This window comes from Cetorhinus maximus, chromosome 6 (assembly GCF_964194155.1).
Source record: "Cetorhinus maximus chromosome 6, sCetMax3.hap1.1, whole genome shotgun sequence".
Lineage (NCBI taxonomy): Eukaryota > Metazoa > Chordata > Chondrichthyes > Lamniformes > Cetorhinidae > Cetorhinus > Cetorhinus maximus.
The window spans coordinates 91,983,715-92,002,267 of NC_135884.1; the positions used below are offsets into that span (position 1 = coordinate 91,983,715).

Sequence of the window (18,553 nt, forward strand, 5' to 3'; positions counted from 1 at the left end):
TGAACCTGCTTCCACCAACCTTTCAGGAAGATGTTGCAGGTTGTAACAATTTGCTGTGCAAAAAAAAATAGACGTTGAAACTCCTCCTCAAATTGCAGTGTAGTCATGCCTGGTTACTCGTTTCAGAGCTGACCATCTGTATGCTTACAGCTCAGAAAGTCATAAACCTTCATACATCCTTAAGATAAAGAATTTGCTCTCAAGACTTTCCTGAAGTAAAGGACACATCTGTCGTCATCAGGGATCTGGCATCTCGCATGAGTTCATCTTGCATTACATTTCTTGGTTGTGAAGCTCTTCCATCATCCTGTGTCATTTGCATCAACAGCAGTGATCCTGACCAACACTGAACATTACTGCACTGCCAGCCCTAGCTTGGTCAAGGCAAGTGGATATTACAATGCCCACTTGGATATCTGAGAGAGCACTCAAGGACTGACACCACCTTCCATCTGGTTCACTTGCAGTTGAGTTTTTTTTATTCATTCATGGAATGTGGGCATCGCTGGCTAGGCCAGCATATATTGCCCATCCATAATTGCCCTTGTTTTATTTCCGTGCTAATTCTGCTTGTTTATGCTACTGCCATTGTCGAGCGTGAGGTGCAAATTGAACAGAAGTGCAGGTTGAGAGAGACCGCAGGGCTTGTGTGGCTCTTGTAAGGGTGAAAATTCTTAGCAGAAGAAAGTGCCAGGGTTTCCAGTTAGCATGATGGCTATTCATTACAGTAAGTCACACAGGTAGCTTGGTATCACATGGAAGCCATTCCACAGGAATGATTAATAACATTACAAGGAATAAAGAGGAATCTCACCCCATGATCAGATTATGCCCAAGTATAAAACTGAAAAAATGAGTCATGCTTGCATCTCGGGCTAACCAGATGAGGGTGTTCATTCACTGCAATGTGCAGATGTTTACTGTAATTGTATGATGCAAACTTGCAGGCATATTTGATGGGGAGCTACATTAATTGGGAGGGCAGTTTGCAGAATTGGGCACAGGTCTCAGTGTCGAATTTGTGGTCATTCCAAATTTACAAATACTAATTTTATCCCATGTCACTTGATTTGGCAAAAACTCTCAGGAGGTCTCATATTTTGTCCCTCCCAATGCAGCTTGATAAAGTGGGCAGGTTTGATCTAGTGATTCAAAAGGAACATTTTGATTATGGACAGATTCCAACCTTTGCTACTTGCTGGTTGTTATTCTGACTGGCTGAATATCTATTGAACTGCATGATTTCCAGTTGTTTGTTAGAAAAATGATAGCTTTGATTTTAGCAATGGATATTACAAGAGAGATTGAGAAGTGAAATATTCTCATTGGTCTCATGAAAACTCCAGAATATTAAATACAATTGAGAGGCAGGAAATGTTTATAGTTCAAGGAAAATTCCCATTTAATTTTGATTAACTTTTGCAGCTACCAAAATACAGTTATTATCCAGCTGGGAGGCAGGTAATCTAATCCTAGTCAGTGTTGATTTCTCTCTTCCTTTGTGCTGCAAGGAAATGCCAATTATCTGCTTGTGTACTTACCCTTTGACACTGCTGAGTTGGGCAATTCACTGGAGGTGGAATCTACAGGAAATCTGTTATAATCTGAGACAGTACTCGAGGGCATAATCCCCCCCCAACACCTCTGGGGCTCTAAGTACATACATTGAGGACTCCACTGCACTGATGTGTAATTTAGGAAACAGTGCACATCATTGGAATACTGTGCACAAACAGTCTGGATTATTTCTATTCCATTGACTCACTTGATAAAGCTGACTTACTGTCCTCCAATGGACAGTGGATAAATGTACTGCAGGGCGAGGAACCAGGTCATACTGACCAGGAAGCGCTCAGATTGCGCTCTGCTATGTTGAATTAGCTGACTTTGGGTCAATCTACAGTTGACCTCAAATTCCTAGAACTCGAGGAAGGGTACTGGTCCTGCTCGCTGTCCCAAGACTCCTGTTGGAAAGGGAATGTGCAGATAGTAGTTGAGGACAATAGCATCCTGAGCTTTGACACCTTTATTACTGAATAACCTGCTACCACCTGCTACTGACACACTGTCTCGGTTAACATCTAGGAGGTATGTATTTCCAGCTTAACTGCTTCCAATAGAGAGAATTTACAAAAAATAAATATTATGGGTTTATTTTGCCCTGGCAGAGGATCTATCTGCACCTGTGTGCTGGTAAAGATGTGGCTGCCCAGCATCCTGTACTAAAGAAGAATTATACAACTTATTTTACTGTGTGCCGTGGAACCCCCTAACCCCTTTTTCAGTTCCACTCCAGGTCACCAGGAGGAAAAGTAATTTCAAAGATTACTTAATATTTTTCCTCCCATCTGAGACAGAGCGAGTGGTGGGGTGGGGGTGAGTTCCTGTTTCTAGGTATCACCTAGTGACCCTCTAAGCAATTCCTTCAATCCTTTTTTCAGGCAATGGGTCCAGCTAATATTGATAAATTGTATGTACAGTCTTGCAGTGCAGTGTAAATGGTGTGTCAAAGTACCATACAGTTTAATCCCAGATGAACGGTATTTGGTTAGATTGAAGTAAATGGAGACTTCAGGAGAAAGGTGTAATGGATATCTCACATGTGAAATGGACTCGACCTGCCTGTACCTACAGCAATTAGCTTTTAACCCTGTTTTTGCTTGGATGCGAGGGGCTTTCTTCATGTACATATGGTCAAGCCCTGAGCATTGGTGTTGTACACAAGTGATTTTAAATGAGAGCAATGAATCAGCTTATCATGGCAGTGTGTACAAAAGTGATTAAAATGCAAGTTTCAAAAAAATTGCATAATATTTACATTGATTTAGTGGTAGTCACTACTCCAGTGACACATTTTATCATATTTCTATGAAGTGAATGTGAAAAACACCTATAACCTTTTTTGTTTGACTTTGAAGTAGAAAATATTTCCAAACGATCACTGGCCTCTTGAGTGGATTCTCTTTCTGTCCTCTTATGTGCTGTGATTTGAGGATGACTGGTACCCCATCTTGAGGTTCTACCACCCGTTGATGTTCACCATGCTGAGTGGAGCCCCATTATTGCAGACTGCATGTGATCTATTTGGAGGAGTGGCTCCATGGGCAATGTGCCCTTCTGACACAGTTCTCTCATCTTGACAGGGATAAACAGAAACCACTGGTAGGAACATAGGAAATAGGTCCATCTTGTTTGCACTGGCTCTGTGAAGCTCAAATACCAACTGTATCAAGTAAATAAAGTACTTATGGCACAACTGTAGCCTTCAGTGGGAGGGCATGTGAATAAACTCAAAGGGTTGAAAAAATGGACTGATTTTTTTTTAAATGATAGAATTCCTTTTTAAACAAAAAAACAGGTGCCAAACAGACCCAGGTGTGTAGAAAAACCCACGCACACAAGTCTTCAGGGGAAAAGGAAACATGGTTTAAAAATTTTAAAATACAGAATAATGGATAGAAAGGAAAATAAAATAAAACAGGCATCTCTTCCTCCTCTTTGATCTTCATTTGCACTTCAAACTGAGAGCTTTCTGCAAGTGAAAAAGAGCACATGGTCAATACCCCAAGAGTCTAGCAGTGTTATAAAGGGACATGCTTCTGTTTGTTGCTATATTTAATTGGTCTGAAAGCCTCCAAACTTGGCTCTCCAGATGCCTGAGAGTTTACTTAATGATTAAGACAGACCAGGAAGATTCCAGGTTTGATCTCCCACCTGTTTCTTTGAGCTGATTTCAGTCAGTCACTGTACCAGATTCAGGATTTGCAGATTGACCAAGATTTCCAGTAATTGGATGATGAAACAGGTTGTAGGGGCTGAATGGCCTTACTGCTGTTTCTATGTTCCTAATTACTGACTGGCAACCTCTGATGAAAGCCTGCATAATATGAATGTCAGGCGAGGATCACACCCTCTGCTGCAAATCCTACCAAGGTCAAATAGCTTGCCAATGCTTACTGTCAAGATTCACAATAATAGGCACTTACACGAAATACTGGAGAATGCCTGTGGAGCTTGCTCAGTACAAGTCAATGTCTTCAAGAGATAGGGAAAATTGATTTTTGGTCTACGTTCTAAAAAAGTCAAATAATCACATTATTTGTTCAGGGTTTCTTACAGAATCTGCAGATGGCGACTCAACACCAGTATTGAATAAAGTCAGTTAAATGTTGTTAAATTATTGTCGAAGGCAGTGCTATTGATGCTCACATTTCTTGATAACTAGCCCAGATTAATTTGGCAAAGGATCTTAAGGAAGATTATTCTAATTTCTCTTTAAAACCATTGCCCAGTACTAATGTTGAGTTTGAGGCGACTCACTCACCCTGTTCTTTGATGCTTTGGCTTTGTTTCTGTGAAGGAACGAGAAACAAAAGGGGATGGGGGAAGCACTTGGTGTTTCTGGCTGCACTTTGTTAGTCTCTGCGAATTGCTCTGGTTCTTTCTGACTAAAATAGAATAAATTAAGAAAAAAGTGCATCTCGTATGATGTTGATCACAGTCATTGGAGGATATACTGGTTTACATAGAAATATTTAATGCCATGGAAAGCACAATAAATTATTCTGCTGCTGAGATGGAGCTGTGTATAAAGTGGTGTGTCCCCTTAAAACTTCATTCTCCATAGAAGAGTGTCGACTGCTTGTACATAGAGCTCTTCCTCAAGATCAGTAAAACTCTCAGGACATGTTTGGCTTTTTTGATGTTTTGAAATATAATGTCTGTGTGTTAGCTACAAGACTTTAACTTACATGTAAGAGCTGCTCACCGATGGCATCGCTAATGGTCAGTCAGATCTTTTACTAATGAGCAAAATAAAACTAACACTGACTTGTAATTGAATAATTCACTTTTATTACAAAGTGTTATGAGAAAACTAACATTTTCAATTGTATTATGACTATGCCCATATTTCTGTGGAAATCGCATCTTTGTTTACTTATGTATTCAATTCTATTTTTTGTTATTTGAAGGACAATACACAAATATGGCAGGGAAGATGTTTGAAAATGCAGGGGGATAAGCAGTTTATTTGGTAGTGTTGGGAGGGAAGAGAATGGCAGGAGCAGACAGATATTGGCATCTGGAGGTACTAGATAAGGAGTCCAAGGAATAGAGGGGGGAGCAGGTTTTAGGATCTGGATTTGGGGAAAGGGGCTGCTAGGCATAGCAGTTCTGGGAGGATGGTCTTGGGTAAAGGAACATTAGAGAAGTAGGTTGCAGACGTACTGGTTTGGAAATCTCAGGGAAAATTAAGAATGAAAGAGAGGCAGAACCTGTAGTGATGTGAGGCATCTGGGAGCAATAGGAAATGGATGGTGAGATTTGGGAGCAGTGGGTAGGATGTTGGGTTCTGGGGTAGAGAGGAGTAGCAGGTTGGGTGCACTGATAAGCCATTGTGGATTCAGACAGGGTGGCGAGTATTGTAGTAGGGAATCTGGGAGATGAGAAGATTAAATGGTAGGATGTGGAACTTCGGTGGGGGAAGAACCTAGGATGTGACCATATTGGGATCTGGTAGTATTTTATGGGGGAAGATGAAGAAAAATGGCTAAGTGCTTGTGAATTTGTTCTCCTGCTCCCATCTCCTACGCTCTCAAATATTTTATCATTGTGTTAATGCAATACAGCACTGGAAGGTGCATCGAAGTACAACTCTTGGTAATATAATAACCACTCATATTGGTAATTGCTGTGTAAGCACACAGTGTGCTTTACATAACATCTAGCTTCCCAGTTCAGTGCAGGAAAATAGTTTGAGAACCTTAGAAACAAACTTTCTTTTAAAGTGCTTTCTGTCTTAAGCTAGCTCCCATTTGGCAATACCCATAGTGCTTTTCTCAGGGTGTGGTCTGACAAAAGTTCTTTGTGGAGATTGAATGAAAAAGAATGCATTTTATTTGGAAAATAATTTTGTAGTTTCTATTACTGCTAAAGGGGTTGTAAATTTCTCAGCAAACAAGCAGAAGGTGTTAAAAGGGAGACTTAGAGTTTAATTGGGAAGGTGAGAAAGAAGTAATATATACTGCAAAGTGTTATAACACACCCTTAATGTACTAATAAATCCATTTAGATGGGGGATGTCTGTGATTACTTATCCATTTGAAAAGGGATCCTTCAATTTAAATAGTTTGAGAACCACTAGTGAACCCTGTAACTTCCACTTTAACTCTTAAATGCCACACACTCTAACTGTAACACAGATGTACCCAACCCCTTATTTTAACACTTGAGTAGATCAGATTCAACAGGTGAATATTTGAGAATATTATGGTGACACATACGGAATTGATGAGAGTGAGCAGTGCACTGGAGAATTTTCTAAATAAGGGATAATGTCTAGGTTACTGCACACTTGGCTCAGCACCCTTGCTTTAGCAGTATAATTATTTCCTGAAGCAGATTTACCACTGTAATTCATGCAACTCAGCTCTTGCATTATTATGCACTCTATTTATGTATTTGCTGAGTGATTTTATTGATGCCTTTTATGTCATTATGATGAATTCTTAATATTGCAGCAATGAGTAAGCACTCAATTGGACTAGAAATGGTGATAACCAGTACAATGCAATTTAATGAGTTTGTTTTGTTCAACATAAAAAGGACGTAAATGGTGTTTTGTAGCCTGAAGTTGTGCTTTGGCTATGAGTTAAGATACTCACTGTGCCATTTCCAAACTGTTCAGTTCATTCTGCAAATGAGTGCATTCATCTTTTAGGTGCTATGGGAAAAGTTGTAGAAATAAAATCAATACTGCTGTAGATCAGGGCAAAGAGCATCCGTTTGAAAAATGAGCCACTGCGGAATAGTGACCTGTTTAACCCTAGGTGAAGCTTATTAATTCATTTCCCCCCAGTGTTGATTCCTTCTGGGGTTGGGAACTGGTTAGGTGATTGATGGGATGAAGTTCTGTAGCCCAGAAAGGCATGACTTAAGGCCTTTTCGGTGAGGGACTGTATGTTGGTAGATGGAGAGGGATTTTATCATCTCTGCTTGTTTCTAGTTACAGAGCATGATCTCTCTTAATTTCTGCCTGTTGGAAGTTGCACCCAGGATCATAATTTCTTTCTTGCTTTCCTTCCCTCCATGTCTCCCTCTTCTTTCCAATCCTGGCCCCCTCGGATGTTAAAAGGCCTTCACTCCCCACCAATAATTCCTCCAGGTCTCATTCGTCTAGGTCCCTCCTCCTTGGCCTCTCAAAACCAATCCTACTATTTTCTCTCTATTACAACTTGCATTTGTTTATCAACTTTAATATAATGCAACATTCTCACATGCCTGACAGCAAAAGCAACCAGCCAGACAATAGTAGGAGTTAGATCAGGAGTGGTGACTGAGCGCAAGATTTAAGAAATAAAGAAAACTTACATTTATATAGCACCTTTCAAGACCTCAATGTCCCAAAGTACATCACAGCCAGTTTTGAAGTGTGGTCAAAATGTGTCAAGAAAACAAAGAAATTGTATTTTTTTCTGTTAATAACCCTGTCATATTTCTTATGTAGTGGAAGACAGGCTGTTGCAGGTGTAAATATGGTAATTGGATTAAGAGCCAGAGTGACTACAAGTGTTTAAAACCAACAGTAAGAAGTGGTTTTGATATATTAATGAACCAAGAGGAACTTCAGTCAGAGTTTTGCATAAAGCAATAGCAGGAGCTGTTTTTGAATTGAGCTGTTTTAATTCAAAAGCTGTAAAATATGCAGGCTGTAAAAGGTGTAAGGTAAAGATATGTAAGTTTGTTTTTACAAGTCCAAGAACTAGGGTAACAAAACGAGTTTAATCAGAAATGCTTTCTTACCAGAATTGAAGAGACTGGTTGGGACAATAGAGAGATCAAAAGGAAGGAATGCATTTAACAAAATACTGATGCCTAGTTGAGGGTAGCTGGCCAGATTGCTCAGAAGACAGCAGGGTAGCTGGTCAGGTCTCCCAGAAGACAGTGTGAACAAGGCCAGACCTGAAGACCCAGTTGCTGTTGGACTCAGAGGACATCCCAAGGAAAAGGGCAATGTGTGGTAAAAATTACTAGAATTCTATAGATTTTAGAATCTAAGGATAGTTGCTGAACAGAAAAGGGAAAGGTTAGCTCTGAGGGTAGTTAAGATCTTGTGGAACTGTTTTAAAGTTCTATTTACTGTGTAAAACCATTCTTGTGTTTAAGTGTAATTGTGTTTTTCCCTTTATTCTTTTAATAAATATTTACTTCATTATAAAATAATCACTAGTCGGGGACATCATTTCTTGATTTCAGAACCTCTCATACTATACAAATTGCAAAAACCTTTTTGGCAGCTGTTTCAAGTTTCACTCTGGGATTTGGGCAGCTCAACATTTACTATATGCCATGCCATAACGCAGCCAGTTTGCACACTGTAAGGTCCCACCTACAGCAATGAGATAAATGATCAGGGAATTTTCTTTGGTGATGGTGGTTGAGGGCTAAATATTGGCTAGGACACTTTTCCAAGGATCTTTTATGTCCATCCCTACAGTATGGAAGAGGTGAATTTTAATAAGGTGTGTTTTGAAGGAGAGGTAGCAAGGTGATGAGATTTGGAAACATACCATAGTGTGGAGCTGCATTAGCTGAAGACTGTGCCAGAATGGGATGCAAAAGAGACCACAGCTACAAGTGTAAGCTATGGAAGGGCTTTTAAATGAGAAAGATTTTGAAATTCCTGTGTGGAGAGATTGGAAGCCAAAGAGGGCTGCCAAAGATAGGGTTGCAATTGTGAATGTTCGAGTTGTGAAAGGTTAAACCTCAGAGCCTGGCAGGGAGATCATTGGAGTATGAGAGTCGTAGATAAATGTTTTAGTGGCAGATCCAAGGCATCCAATGTTTCAGAGGTAGAAAAAGGCAGTGAAGAAATTGATTAAGATCTGGAGTTTGAAGCTCAGCTTGGGGTCACACAAAACAGAGTTTCACACGATCAAGTTAAGTGCCAAAATGTGGAGTTTTTGATGAGAGCTAAACAGGGATAGCATATGGTCTTATCAATGTTGAATTGTAGGCAGTCTTGCATTGGTGGTAGGTGATGGAGAAGTAAAGCTGGATCTTGTCAACTTAAATGTAAAATCTCTTGCAGTGATGGCCCTTGGCAACATAACCAGTAAGAAGAGGGGATCGACCTTTACAAGAGAAATGCTGGATCTGTTGATGCAGATGAGTTTGAAGTTGGCTGTGTCAGATGCTACGGAGACATTGCTACCCCATAAGAATTAGGGGTGGGCCATTTGGCCCCCGAGCCTGATTGTGGCTTTAATTCCACTTTCCTGGTCTGTCTCCCAGAACCCTTATCTCCCTTGTAGATCAAAAATCTGTCTAACTCAGCCTTGAATCTATTCAACGATGCAGCCTCCACTGCTCTGAGATAGTGAATTCCAAAGATGAATGACATTCTAAGAGAAGAAATTCCTCCATCTCTGTCTTAAACGGGGGACCCCTTATTTTGAAACTGATTTTCCCCCACACAGGTAAACATCTGTCAGCTTCTATCCTGTCAAGTCCTTGCAGAATCTTTTATGTTTCAATAAGATCACCTCTCATTTTTCTGAACCCCAATGACTATAGGCCAAACCTGATCAACCTTTCCTCATAAGACAACTCCTTCATGCCAGGAATCAGCCTAATGAACCTTCTCTAAGGCAAGTATATTCCTCTAGGAGAGCAAAACTCTACACAGTACTCCATGTGTTGTCTCATCAATGCCCTGTACAGTTGTAACAAGATTTCTGTACTTTTATACTCCACCCCTTTGCAATAAAGCTCAACCTTCATTTGCCTTCCCAATTGCTTGCTGTCCCTGCACGCTAACTTTTGTGTGATTTAATGTACAAGGACACTTAGATCCCTCTCTACCAGAGCATTCTGCAGTCTCTCTCCATTAAATAATATTCAGGAATCCAAAGGCATGGAGAAGCAAGCGGAACAATAGTGTTTGAGAAGTGAGTCAGAGTGGAGAAACAGGTACGTGATGGCCTATCAGGTAGTCTGGGCTTGTCTCCAATTGTGGAGCTGCACTCATTGGGCCTCTGCATCAGATCGCTCACTTTTTAACCCTTCCCTGAGTTCTGTTCCAACTAAGCAAGTAACTAAAATGGAGCTGGAGGATTTTGGGTGTGAGCAGAGCTTTTGGAAAAACAGGAACTATGTCCCTGCAATCAGGAGTAAAAAAGAAAATGATCCAGACCCTGAGTTGTTCGCAGGTAGACTAGAAAGGAGCTCTTCAGCAGCAACATGAGCATCTGACTGCAGGCGAGACGTGTGCCAATAGATGCTGCATCTCTAGTCTGACAGGTTGCTGAATGATCTAGGTTAGAAGTAAGCCATTTGGCCCTTCAAGCCTCCTCTGCCATTCAATACGATCATGGCTGATGATCTACCTACACTTCACCTTTCCACAATATCCCCTATCTATTAATTCCTTGAGTATCCAAATATTTATCAATTTTTGCCTTGCATATACTCAACAATTGTGAACCCACAGTCCTCTAGGGTACGGAATTCCAAAGATCCACATCCTTTGATGAACAAAATTTCTCCTAATTTTAGTCCTACATGGCCAACCATTATTCTGAGACTGTCACCCCTAGTTCTAGGCCTCCCAGCTGGGGAAATGTCCTTTCCATGATCTATCCGATCAAGTCCCTTAATTTATGTTGCAACGAGATTACCTCTCATTCTTCTAAATTCTAGGCAATATTTATTCACTCTTTCCTCATAGGACAATCCCCTCATCTCAAGAAAAGCTCCCGCTTGGGCAAGTACACCCTTTCTTAGAGTAGTGTACAGTTCTGGTCTCCTTAACTATGTGTGGTCACCTTTTACAATTGCTGTAAGATTTCTTCACTCCTATACTCCATTCCCTTTGTAATAAAGGCTAACACAATTTGCGTTCCTAATCGCTTGCTGAATTTGCTTGTTAATTTTCTGTGATTCATGGACCCAACTCCTTTTGAATACCAATGGTTCCCAGTCTCTCACCATTCAAAAAATATTTGCTTTTTTCCCTCCAAAGTGGCTAACTTTGCACTTCCCCATATTATAGTCCATCTGCCATGTTCTTGCTCACTCTCTCAACCTGTCTGATATCCCTTTGCTTCCTCCTTACAGCTTATTTTTCCACCTTGCTCTTTATCGCTGGCAAACTTGGATACATTGCTCAGGCCCCTTATATAAGCTATTGATATGGATTGTAAATTGCAGAAGCTCAAGCACTGATACTTGTAGTATCTCGCTGGTTACAGCCTGCCAATCCAAAAATAACCCATTTATTCTTACTCGCTAATTAATGGACAGAAAACAATCTTACATCTATGCTAATGTATTATCCCCAATACCATAAGTTCTAATCTATAATAATAATCATTGGTTTTTGTTTGTCTGGAATGCTTTGATTGGTTAGCTTAAGGGTCTAGGGGGTTCATTTGATGAGTGTGGTGCCTAGAACTTGCGGAGGTACATGGGTCTGCAGAGGACTGAAATGCGTGACACCAGAAACTGAACTGAACTAGCCATATAAATACTGTGGCTACAAGAGCAGGTCAGAGGCTAGGAATCCTGGGGCGAGTAACTCACCTCTTGACTCCCAAAGCCAGTCCACCATCTACAAGGCACAGGTCAGGAGTGTGATGGAATACTCTCCACTTTCCATGTTGAGTGCAGCTCCAACACCACAAGAAACTCAACACCACCCAGGACAAAGCAGCCTGCTTGATTGGCACCCCATTCACAAACAAACATTCATTCCCTCCACCACTGACGCACAGTGGCAGCAATGTGTACCATCTACAAGATGCACTGCAGGAACTTGCCAAGGCTCCTCGGACAGCACCTTCCAAACCCATGACCGCTGCCATCTAGAAGGACAACGGCAACAGACACATGGGAACACTACCACCCGGAAGTTCCCCTCCAAGCCACTCACCATCCTGACTTGTAAATATATCACCATTCCTTCACTGTTGCAGGGTCCAAGTTCTGGAACTCTCTCCCTAATAGAACTGTGAGTGTACCTGGTCTCCAGTGGTTCAAGAAGGCAGCTCACCACCAGTTTTTCAAGGGCAATTGGGGATGGGCAATAAATGCTGTATAGCCAGTGACACCCACATCCCATGAATGAATTTAAAAAAAAAGTGGCTTCCAAAGGTTGGTGGTAGGGTATTTGGCAGGGGGTGGGGGTGGTGGGGGGGGGGTGTGGGGGGTGGTTTGGTGTAGAACAGAAACAGTGAAAAGTAAGGGGAGCCCCATAGGAGGGTTGGAAGGATTGGGATGGGGAGGACATGGGAAAGATGGATGAGATGATAGAATTGGTTAAGTGTGGTGAAATGATGGGGACAATTGTTTAACACAACATACACAACAGCTATTCTGTGCTAAAAAGGAAAACTCATTAGATTTGACTGAAAAAAGTTTTAGAAAAGCTGTCAGGTGAGCTAAAATAATACATCAGCATTTAGTCTATGGATGAAGAATATTAACAGTCTACCTCCAGAGTTTCTACAGTCTAATTCCAATGGGTTTTCCACAGCACAAACTTAAAAGTCAAGGAAGGAGCAGTTATAATGTAACTATGAAACTTTATTTCATTGTCATGGAACAAGATTGGTAGTTAGGAAGCTATTTTCTTCAGTGATAGATGCTGAAATTATAACAGGCAGATTTCTAGGAAATAGAATTCCTCAAATAATATTGAGCCCATCAGATATAAACCCTTGGGTTGATGTAAAAGATCTCATAGCACTACATTGAAGAATATTTATCCCTCAAATCAACATTGCACAAACAAGTTATCTGGCCATTATCACATTGTTTGTGGGAGTGGAGTGCAAATTGGCTGCCGTACTTCCTACATTATAATAGTGACTACATTTCAAAAAATCCTTCATTGGCTGTAAAGTGCTTTGAGATACCCAGTGGTTGTGAAAAGGGCCATATAAATGCAAGCTTTTCTTGCCTTTCAACTCTGGGAAAAAAACCAGTTCCAATTGGACTGTCACAATTCTATGACTCTAAACAAGTCACAAGGCCAGACTCTGAACAAAATTTGTATTTATATTCCTGAGCCTGTTTTTACACACAAGACAAATTGGAGTTGAGGCCAAAATGAGATCAGTCATGATCGTATCGAATGGCAGGGCAGGCTCGAGGGGCTGAATTGCCTACTCCTGTTTCTAGTTCTTATGTAGCTTTGTCCAGTGAGAAGTTAATTCTGTTAAAGACTTTAGTGAATGAATAAGCAACTAGAAATCCTGTATTAAAATAAGTACTGTTGCAATAAAGATACTAATTTGACTGCCAATGTTTTGTGGATCTCTGCTAGTTATGTGTAATAACCTCTTGTGTGGCAAGTAGTACCAGTTATCAGTCAGAAGTAAGATCAATTGTCTCTTAGTGTACATGGACCAAGCACAGTGCTCAAAACAGACAATTTGCTTGTGTGAGTAATTCTTTGAAGATCTGAACCTGGCTATTCACCATCTCACTTCATTCCTGTATAAGATGGAATGTTACTGGCCTTATTCCAACAGGTCGCCTTTGAATTATCTGCTTCACCAACTCTACTCTGGTAATGACACTAATTTAGAAACAGTGGGTTTGATTGCTCCTATATTCTTAGTCACATCTATCATTCCTGTAGTTCTACAGCCATTGTATGTCACTAAAGCAGACTGAGTGTCTTTGAAACCTGTTAAAGCACTTTTTAAAAAAAGTGTTAGTATCTACTGGGATTCCATGTAGTTAGAGGATTGTTGAATTCTAACCCGAATGCCTGAATAATTAAGGCCTGACCTACCAAGTTTGATTCCAACATCATCTCAAGTGTGTTCATCAGCTGATCAATGTACAGGTTTTTCTGTAGGAAAAAGAAATGTCAATATAGTGCAGAGAAAAAAATTCTGAAGAGTAGGAGGGTTTAGGACAAGGTTGTCCACACTGAAAACGAGGTGGTCCTGAGCTCCAGCATCCTGTCCCTCAAATCCCATGGAGCTTGATTCTATTTCTAGTAATATTCTGTTTTAATCTCACTTTAGGCTTAGAGGTTTGGAAAAGGCTGTTAATGCATTTAGCTCAATAGTGTAATGGATAAATCCTGTCAGACCATGTTATTGTAAGCAATTAGAGATCAATGCAAATTAATGGGAATGTGGATTTAAACTTTACATGGAGACTCAATGGTAACCTGTGGCCTAACCCTGATTTAGGAGAGTTGGAACATGCATTGGATAACGGCTAACGATTTTTCTAAAAGTATGTCTGAGATAACAGACTGAGTTTGGGACAGTGTCAACCCCAATTAAGTGATTGTAATTTGATAGAACGCATTTAGCTACAGTTCAGACTAACCTGGTACTTGGTTAATTACTGTAGGAAATGAGAAGTTATATTGCTGAAAGAGAGGTATTCTTCTGTGATTCAGGCTAATACCTGTTTTAGGAGCACAATAGCTGGAGTTTAGCCCTGCATCTAATGTATATTTTGACCTGACGAAATCGTATAGATGGAGTTCTAATCAGCATTTAAATCCTGCTAAACCTGAACTAGAAGTGCCTGGTATGGTCAGAGAGTTATGCCCTCTGATCAACAAATTTACAGGGCTATGGGGAAAATGTGGGGGAGTGGGAGATCAATGAATTGCTCTGTACAAAACTGGCACAGACAACAGGCTGCGTAGCCTCCTTCTATGCTGTAACCATTCTATGATCTACATGCTTACTCAGTGTGCTCATGTGCAACTTAAGGCACTTTTAAAATTATAAAACTGAAGCAGACCACACAGCTCTCTAACCATCAGCTGCCTAAGAAATCGATCCTTGAGTTGCCTTGTTCGAGTGGCAATGGACATAAACTGTTTCCAGGGGCCTTGTGTGGTGCCACTGGATTTGCCAGTTCCAGTTTGGAGTAGAATCTGTCGACAGGTTGAGAGACTAGAACTGTGCGTCCCCAGGTGGATGGAATAACATTGTTATCCCGAAACTCTTAGCCAGGCAGAATTGTTCATTTGAACACTTGAGCCCATAATTGGACGTTCAATCTATTTTTCTTTTCCACCTCCGCAATTGAGTGACCAGAGCAGGCAGTTTGAATGAGTAGTTTGTTTTGTCTGGACTTGGTCTATTACTGAAATGTGTACCCGGAGGAAAGATTAGAGGCATTTTACCACAGTTATGATGTGATCCCTGTCTGTAGATAATATTCTGACTTCATCTAGCACCTTCTGTAAAACACCAGGAGTAATTTTTAAATAAACATTGCTGTAATAACACTGAATGCTACTGCTATATTTACTCTCTCTATTTGTCACAGTGAAATGCAACTCACACGAAGGAACTTTGCCCTACTATTCATATCCTCGACAATGTGTTCCTGCTGACATCTCTGACTCTCTAGTTTCTCTATCTGTTTTAAAACAAGAGTGACAAATATTTGGGTGGGTTTGAGTTTGATAGGATGTTAAAATACTCAAACCAGAACCCAATCTGTGTTGAACCCATTCACTTCTGCCTTTAACAGGGGTGGAATAGAAGGATAGGTGACAACCCCGTTCTCAGAAAGCAAGTAAGTTGGTTGCATGCCTCAGATTCTAATTCAACCATCTTTTAACATTTGTCCGGCTGGTCTTCCTGAACTTCGGGAAACCAAGTAGCTAAAGGGAGGCAAGGACTCAGTAAGTAATTGCCTTGCCAGCACTTCTTGTGAGCCAACAGGAGTCCTTGATCGAAACAAATCTGTTTCCCAGTCCACGTGATCGGACTCCCCCCATCCCTGACTCCAGGCTCACCTCTGAGCACCCCGACTCTGCCCAGATTTCACTGCAACCACTCAATCTCCAAACCACCCCTCTGCCGCCTCCTGTGATCTCTACCCCAAGCAACAGGAAGCCTATCCGCTCTTGGACTGCAACATCTTCTGGCGTGTCCCTTGCCCGAGGGCAGGGGGGCAAGCGAGTCACATGTTCCTTATGCGTGGGGAAGCTGTTTTTTTTAAAAAAACAGTCTGTGGAGTTAAAACACAATTCAAGGGAACGAATTTCTGGATTCCGAACCAGAACTCATCTCCTGGAATGGAAATTCCTTCCAAGTAAATATTGGAGGCATTGTTTCTGACTGGTGATCGCCGCTTCAGATTGAACAACATTTAAAATCATGCAGTGACTAAACAGGCTGTTCTACAGAAAACATTAAAGAGGGTGTGTTACGTGTGGCCACTGGTAATGAAGAGGAAGTGGTGTTGCAGACATTCTATTGAACTGCAATGGGTATGTTGATGTATCCAGTGGGCCTCCTCGAAAGACAATGCAAGTGAAAGTTGATTTGTTTAGTTGTCGGAGACACAGAACACATTTCTCACATAACACACCACAAATTCTCTATAAATGCAATCATAAATGCCAACAGGGCACACTTTGGGGAGTGCAAGCACAGAATGCACTATGCAGGGAGAATGTGTGGACAGGATAAACTGTAGGTAAGAGATAACCATGAGACAGTGAGAGCAATAGAGTACAGAGGATAGAAAACAGAAAAAAAATCATTTACCTCCTGTTCATAAAACCTGAACTGGAAAAGGAGTCTCTCCTTTTGCTGCTCCTGTCGTGAATTTAAACAAACATTATGTACAGACCGAACAGCACCAACAGCTCCCGGTTTATAATACACAGATCGAATGATGACAGCTCCTGATATACACAGATCAAAGAGGGTCCAGGGCATTATATAAAAACCGCGTAGCACCAACAACTCGCACTGTATAATGCATAATCCAAATTGCACGTGATGCATTGTCGGTGTATTATACATAGAGCAAACGGTGCTGACAGCCCCCCGTGTGTTATACACAAGAGCGAATAGCTCCAAATGTATTCAACACAGACCTAACAGCGCAAATTAAGCATTTTGCTTAATGCTTCAGTTAACGGGGTCTCCTCTCTTTAGTGATCTATGGGCGCGCTCAGGATTGGAAATCTTTACGATACAACTTCCCTAAAATTATGTTACAAATTTACAGTAGGCGAATCTGAATGGAGCTCAGTATTATATCCTTAATCCTGAGTTCATACTAGAGTTGTTTGTGCTTTCTATGCATCAGCACCAAATAATGGATTGGCACCAATGAAGTATTGCAACTGCGACAAAGTAATAAGGGATAGGGTCTGTTCGGCCAATAAGTGGAAGGATTAAATTTTACTTTTCTGCTAAATTTTTGTGCTTTGGTAAAATAATCAGGAGGGAGTTGTGGACTTTTATTTACACAGTGGTTGTCCTGATCCGGAATTGTCTGAGGGGGTGGTGGAAGCAGGTTCAATAGTAACTTTCAAAAGAAAGTTGGATATATAGTTGGATTGTATAGCTCTTTCAAAAAGCTGGATTGTGCATTATGGGCTGAATGGCCTTCTTTTGTGCTGTAAGATTCTACAATTATCAAGATTCAAAACTTCCAATCAGCTCCCCTATCTAACTCACTGCTCAGTCGTTATAGTCCTACTCCCTCTGTACACAGTTTCAATTATACCAAGCACCCTTGTTGTTTGAACCTGATCCCACTGTGCCAGATGTGTTGGCTGTTTATACAGTCCTACTGTCCTGGCATCCTTTCCATGTGTACAAGGTTTCACTCCCCTCAAGTTTTTTTTATAAAGGCAAAATACTACAGATGCTGGAAATCTGAAACAAAAATGCAAGAAAAACTCAGCAGGTTTAATGGCATCTGTTGAGAGAAAGATTAACGTTTTGAGTCTGTATGACTTTGTCCATATGACTCTGAAGAAGTCATACGGACTCAAAATATTGAAACATTAACTCTGTCTTTCCACAGATGCTGTTAGACCTGCTGAGTTTTTCCAGCATTTTTGTTTATCGTCTCTTGTTTTATGTATGGTCCCACTGCTCCAGACCTCAGTATCTACACACTGTGCCCAGGTCAGCCTCTTGTCTGATCTCATTGTCCCAGGCTGCTTCCTCCATATAATTTTTTTCCAGTACTAACCAGTTGGTTGTTTTGTTTCTCCAATCGCCTATAAACTTCTTCCATGCTGCCCATTTCTCCTATCATCTCCTGGAGGACACAGTGGCCAGTGTGTGTGTCATGATTCCTGTAAGAATAGGTCAGCTATAAGTACAAACAAACATCACCAGTACCTTTGCAAAGTTTAAGTGCATGAATGGAAGGAGATGTACACTAAGTATAAGTCGTTAAATATTGCCCCAGAATTTTATAGTCATTAATGCTGGGTTTTGTATGCAAACTTGCTACGTTTCCCATTGCTACACCAGCTTCATTTCTGAGCTTGTTAAAGTAACAGAATTGCTTAAAATATACAGCACAGAAACAGGCTATTTGACCCAAATGTTTTGTGCTGGGATCTATGCTCCACATGAGACTCCTCCCAATCCATCTACCTCAGCGCAGCCTTTCAGCAGATCTTTCTATTCCTTTTCTCTCATGTACTTATCTAGATTCCTTTTGAAAGCATGTCAGCTACTTGCCTCAAGCACTGTGGTTGTGAGTTCCACATTTTAACAATTTTGCATAAAGAAATTTCTCCTAT

General features: G+C 40.8%; 1 protein-coding gene across 6 annotated transcripts; it reads right to left on the reverse strand.

Moving 5' to 3' along the window:
- Positions 1 to 696: 696 nt before the first annotated feature.
- LOC144681912 (uncharacterized) lies at positions 697 to 16,771 on the reverse strand. 6 transcript variants are annotated; one of them, XM_078544058.1, is made up of 7 exons: positions 16,545 to 16,771; positions 15,328 to 15,405; positions 15,167 to 15,220; positions 13,802 to 13,861; positions 6,666 to 6,724; positions 4,325 to 4,448; positions 697 to 3,532 (listed from the first exon to the last, which is right to left on the reverse strand). In XM_078544058.1, exons 1-7 carry the CDS (start codon positions 16,716 to 16,718, stop codon positions 3,506 to 3,508), a joined length of 576 nt encoding a protein of 191 aa, XP_078400184.1. In that variant the 5' UTR covers positions 16,719 to 16,771; the 3' UTR covers positions 697 to 3,505. The 6 variants fall into 6 exon arrangements, with proteins under 6 accessions (XP_078400184.1, XP_078400187.1, XP_078400183.1 ...); XM_078544061.1 differs by having other exon boundaries at positions 4,325 to 4,352; positions 15,167 to 15,223; XM_078544057.1 differs by having other exon boundaries at positions 15,167 to 15,223.
- Between the last annotated feature and the right edge of the window lie 1,782 nt (positions 16,772 to 18,553).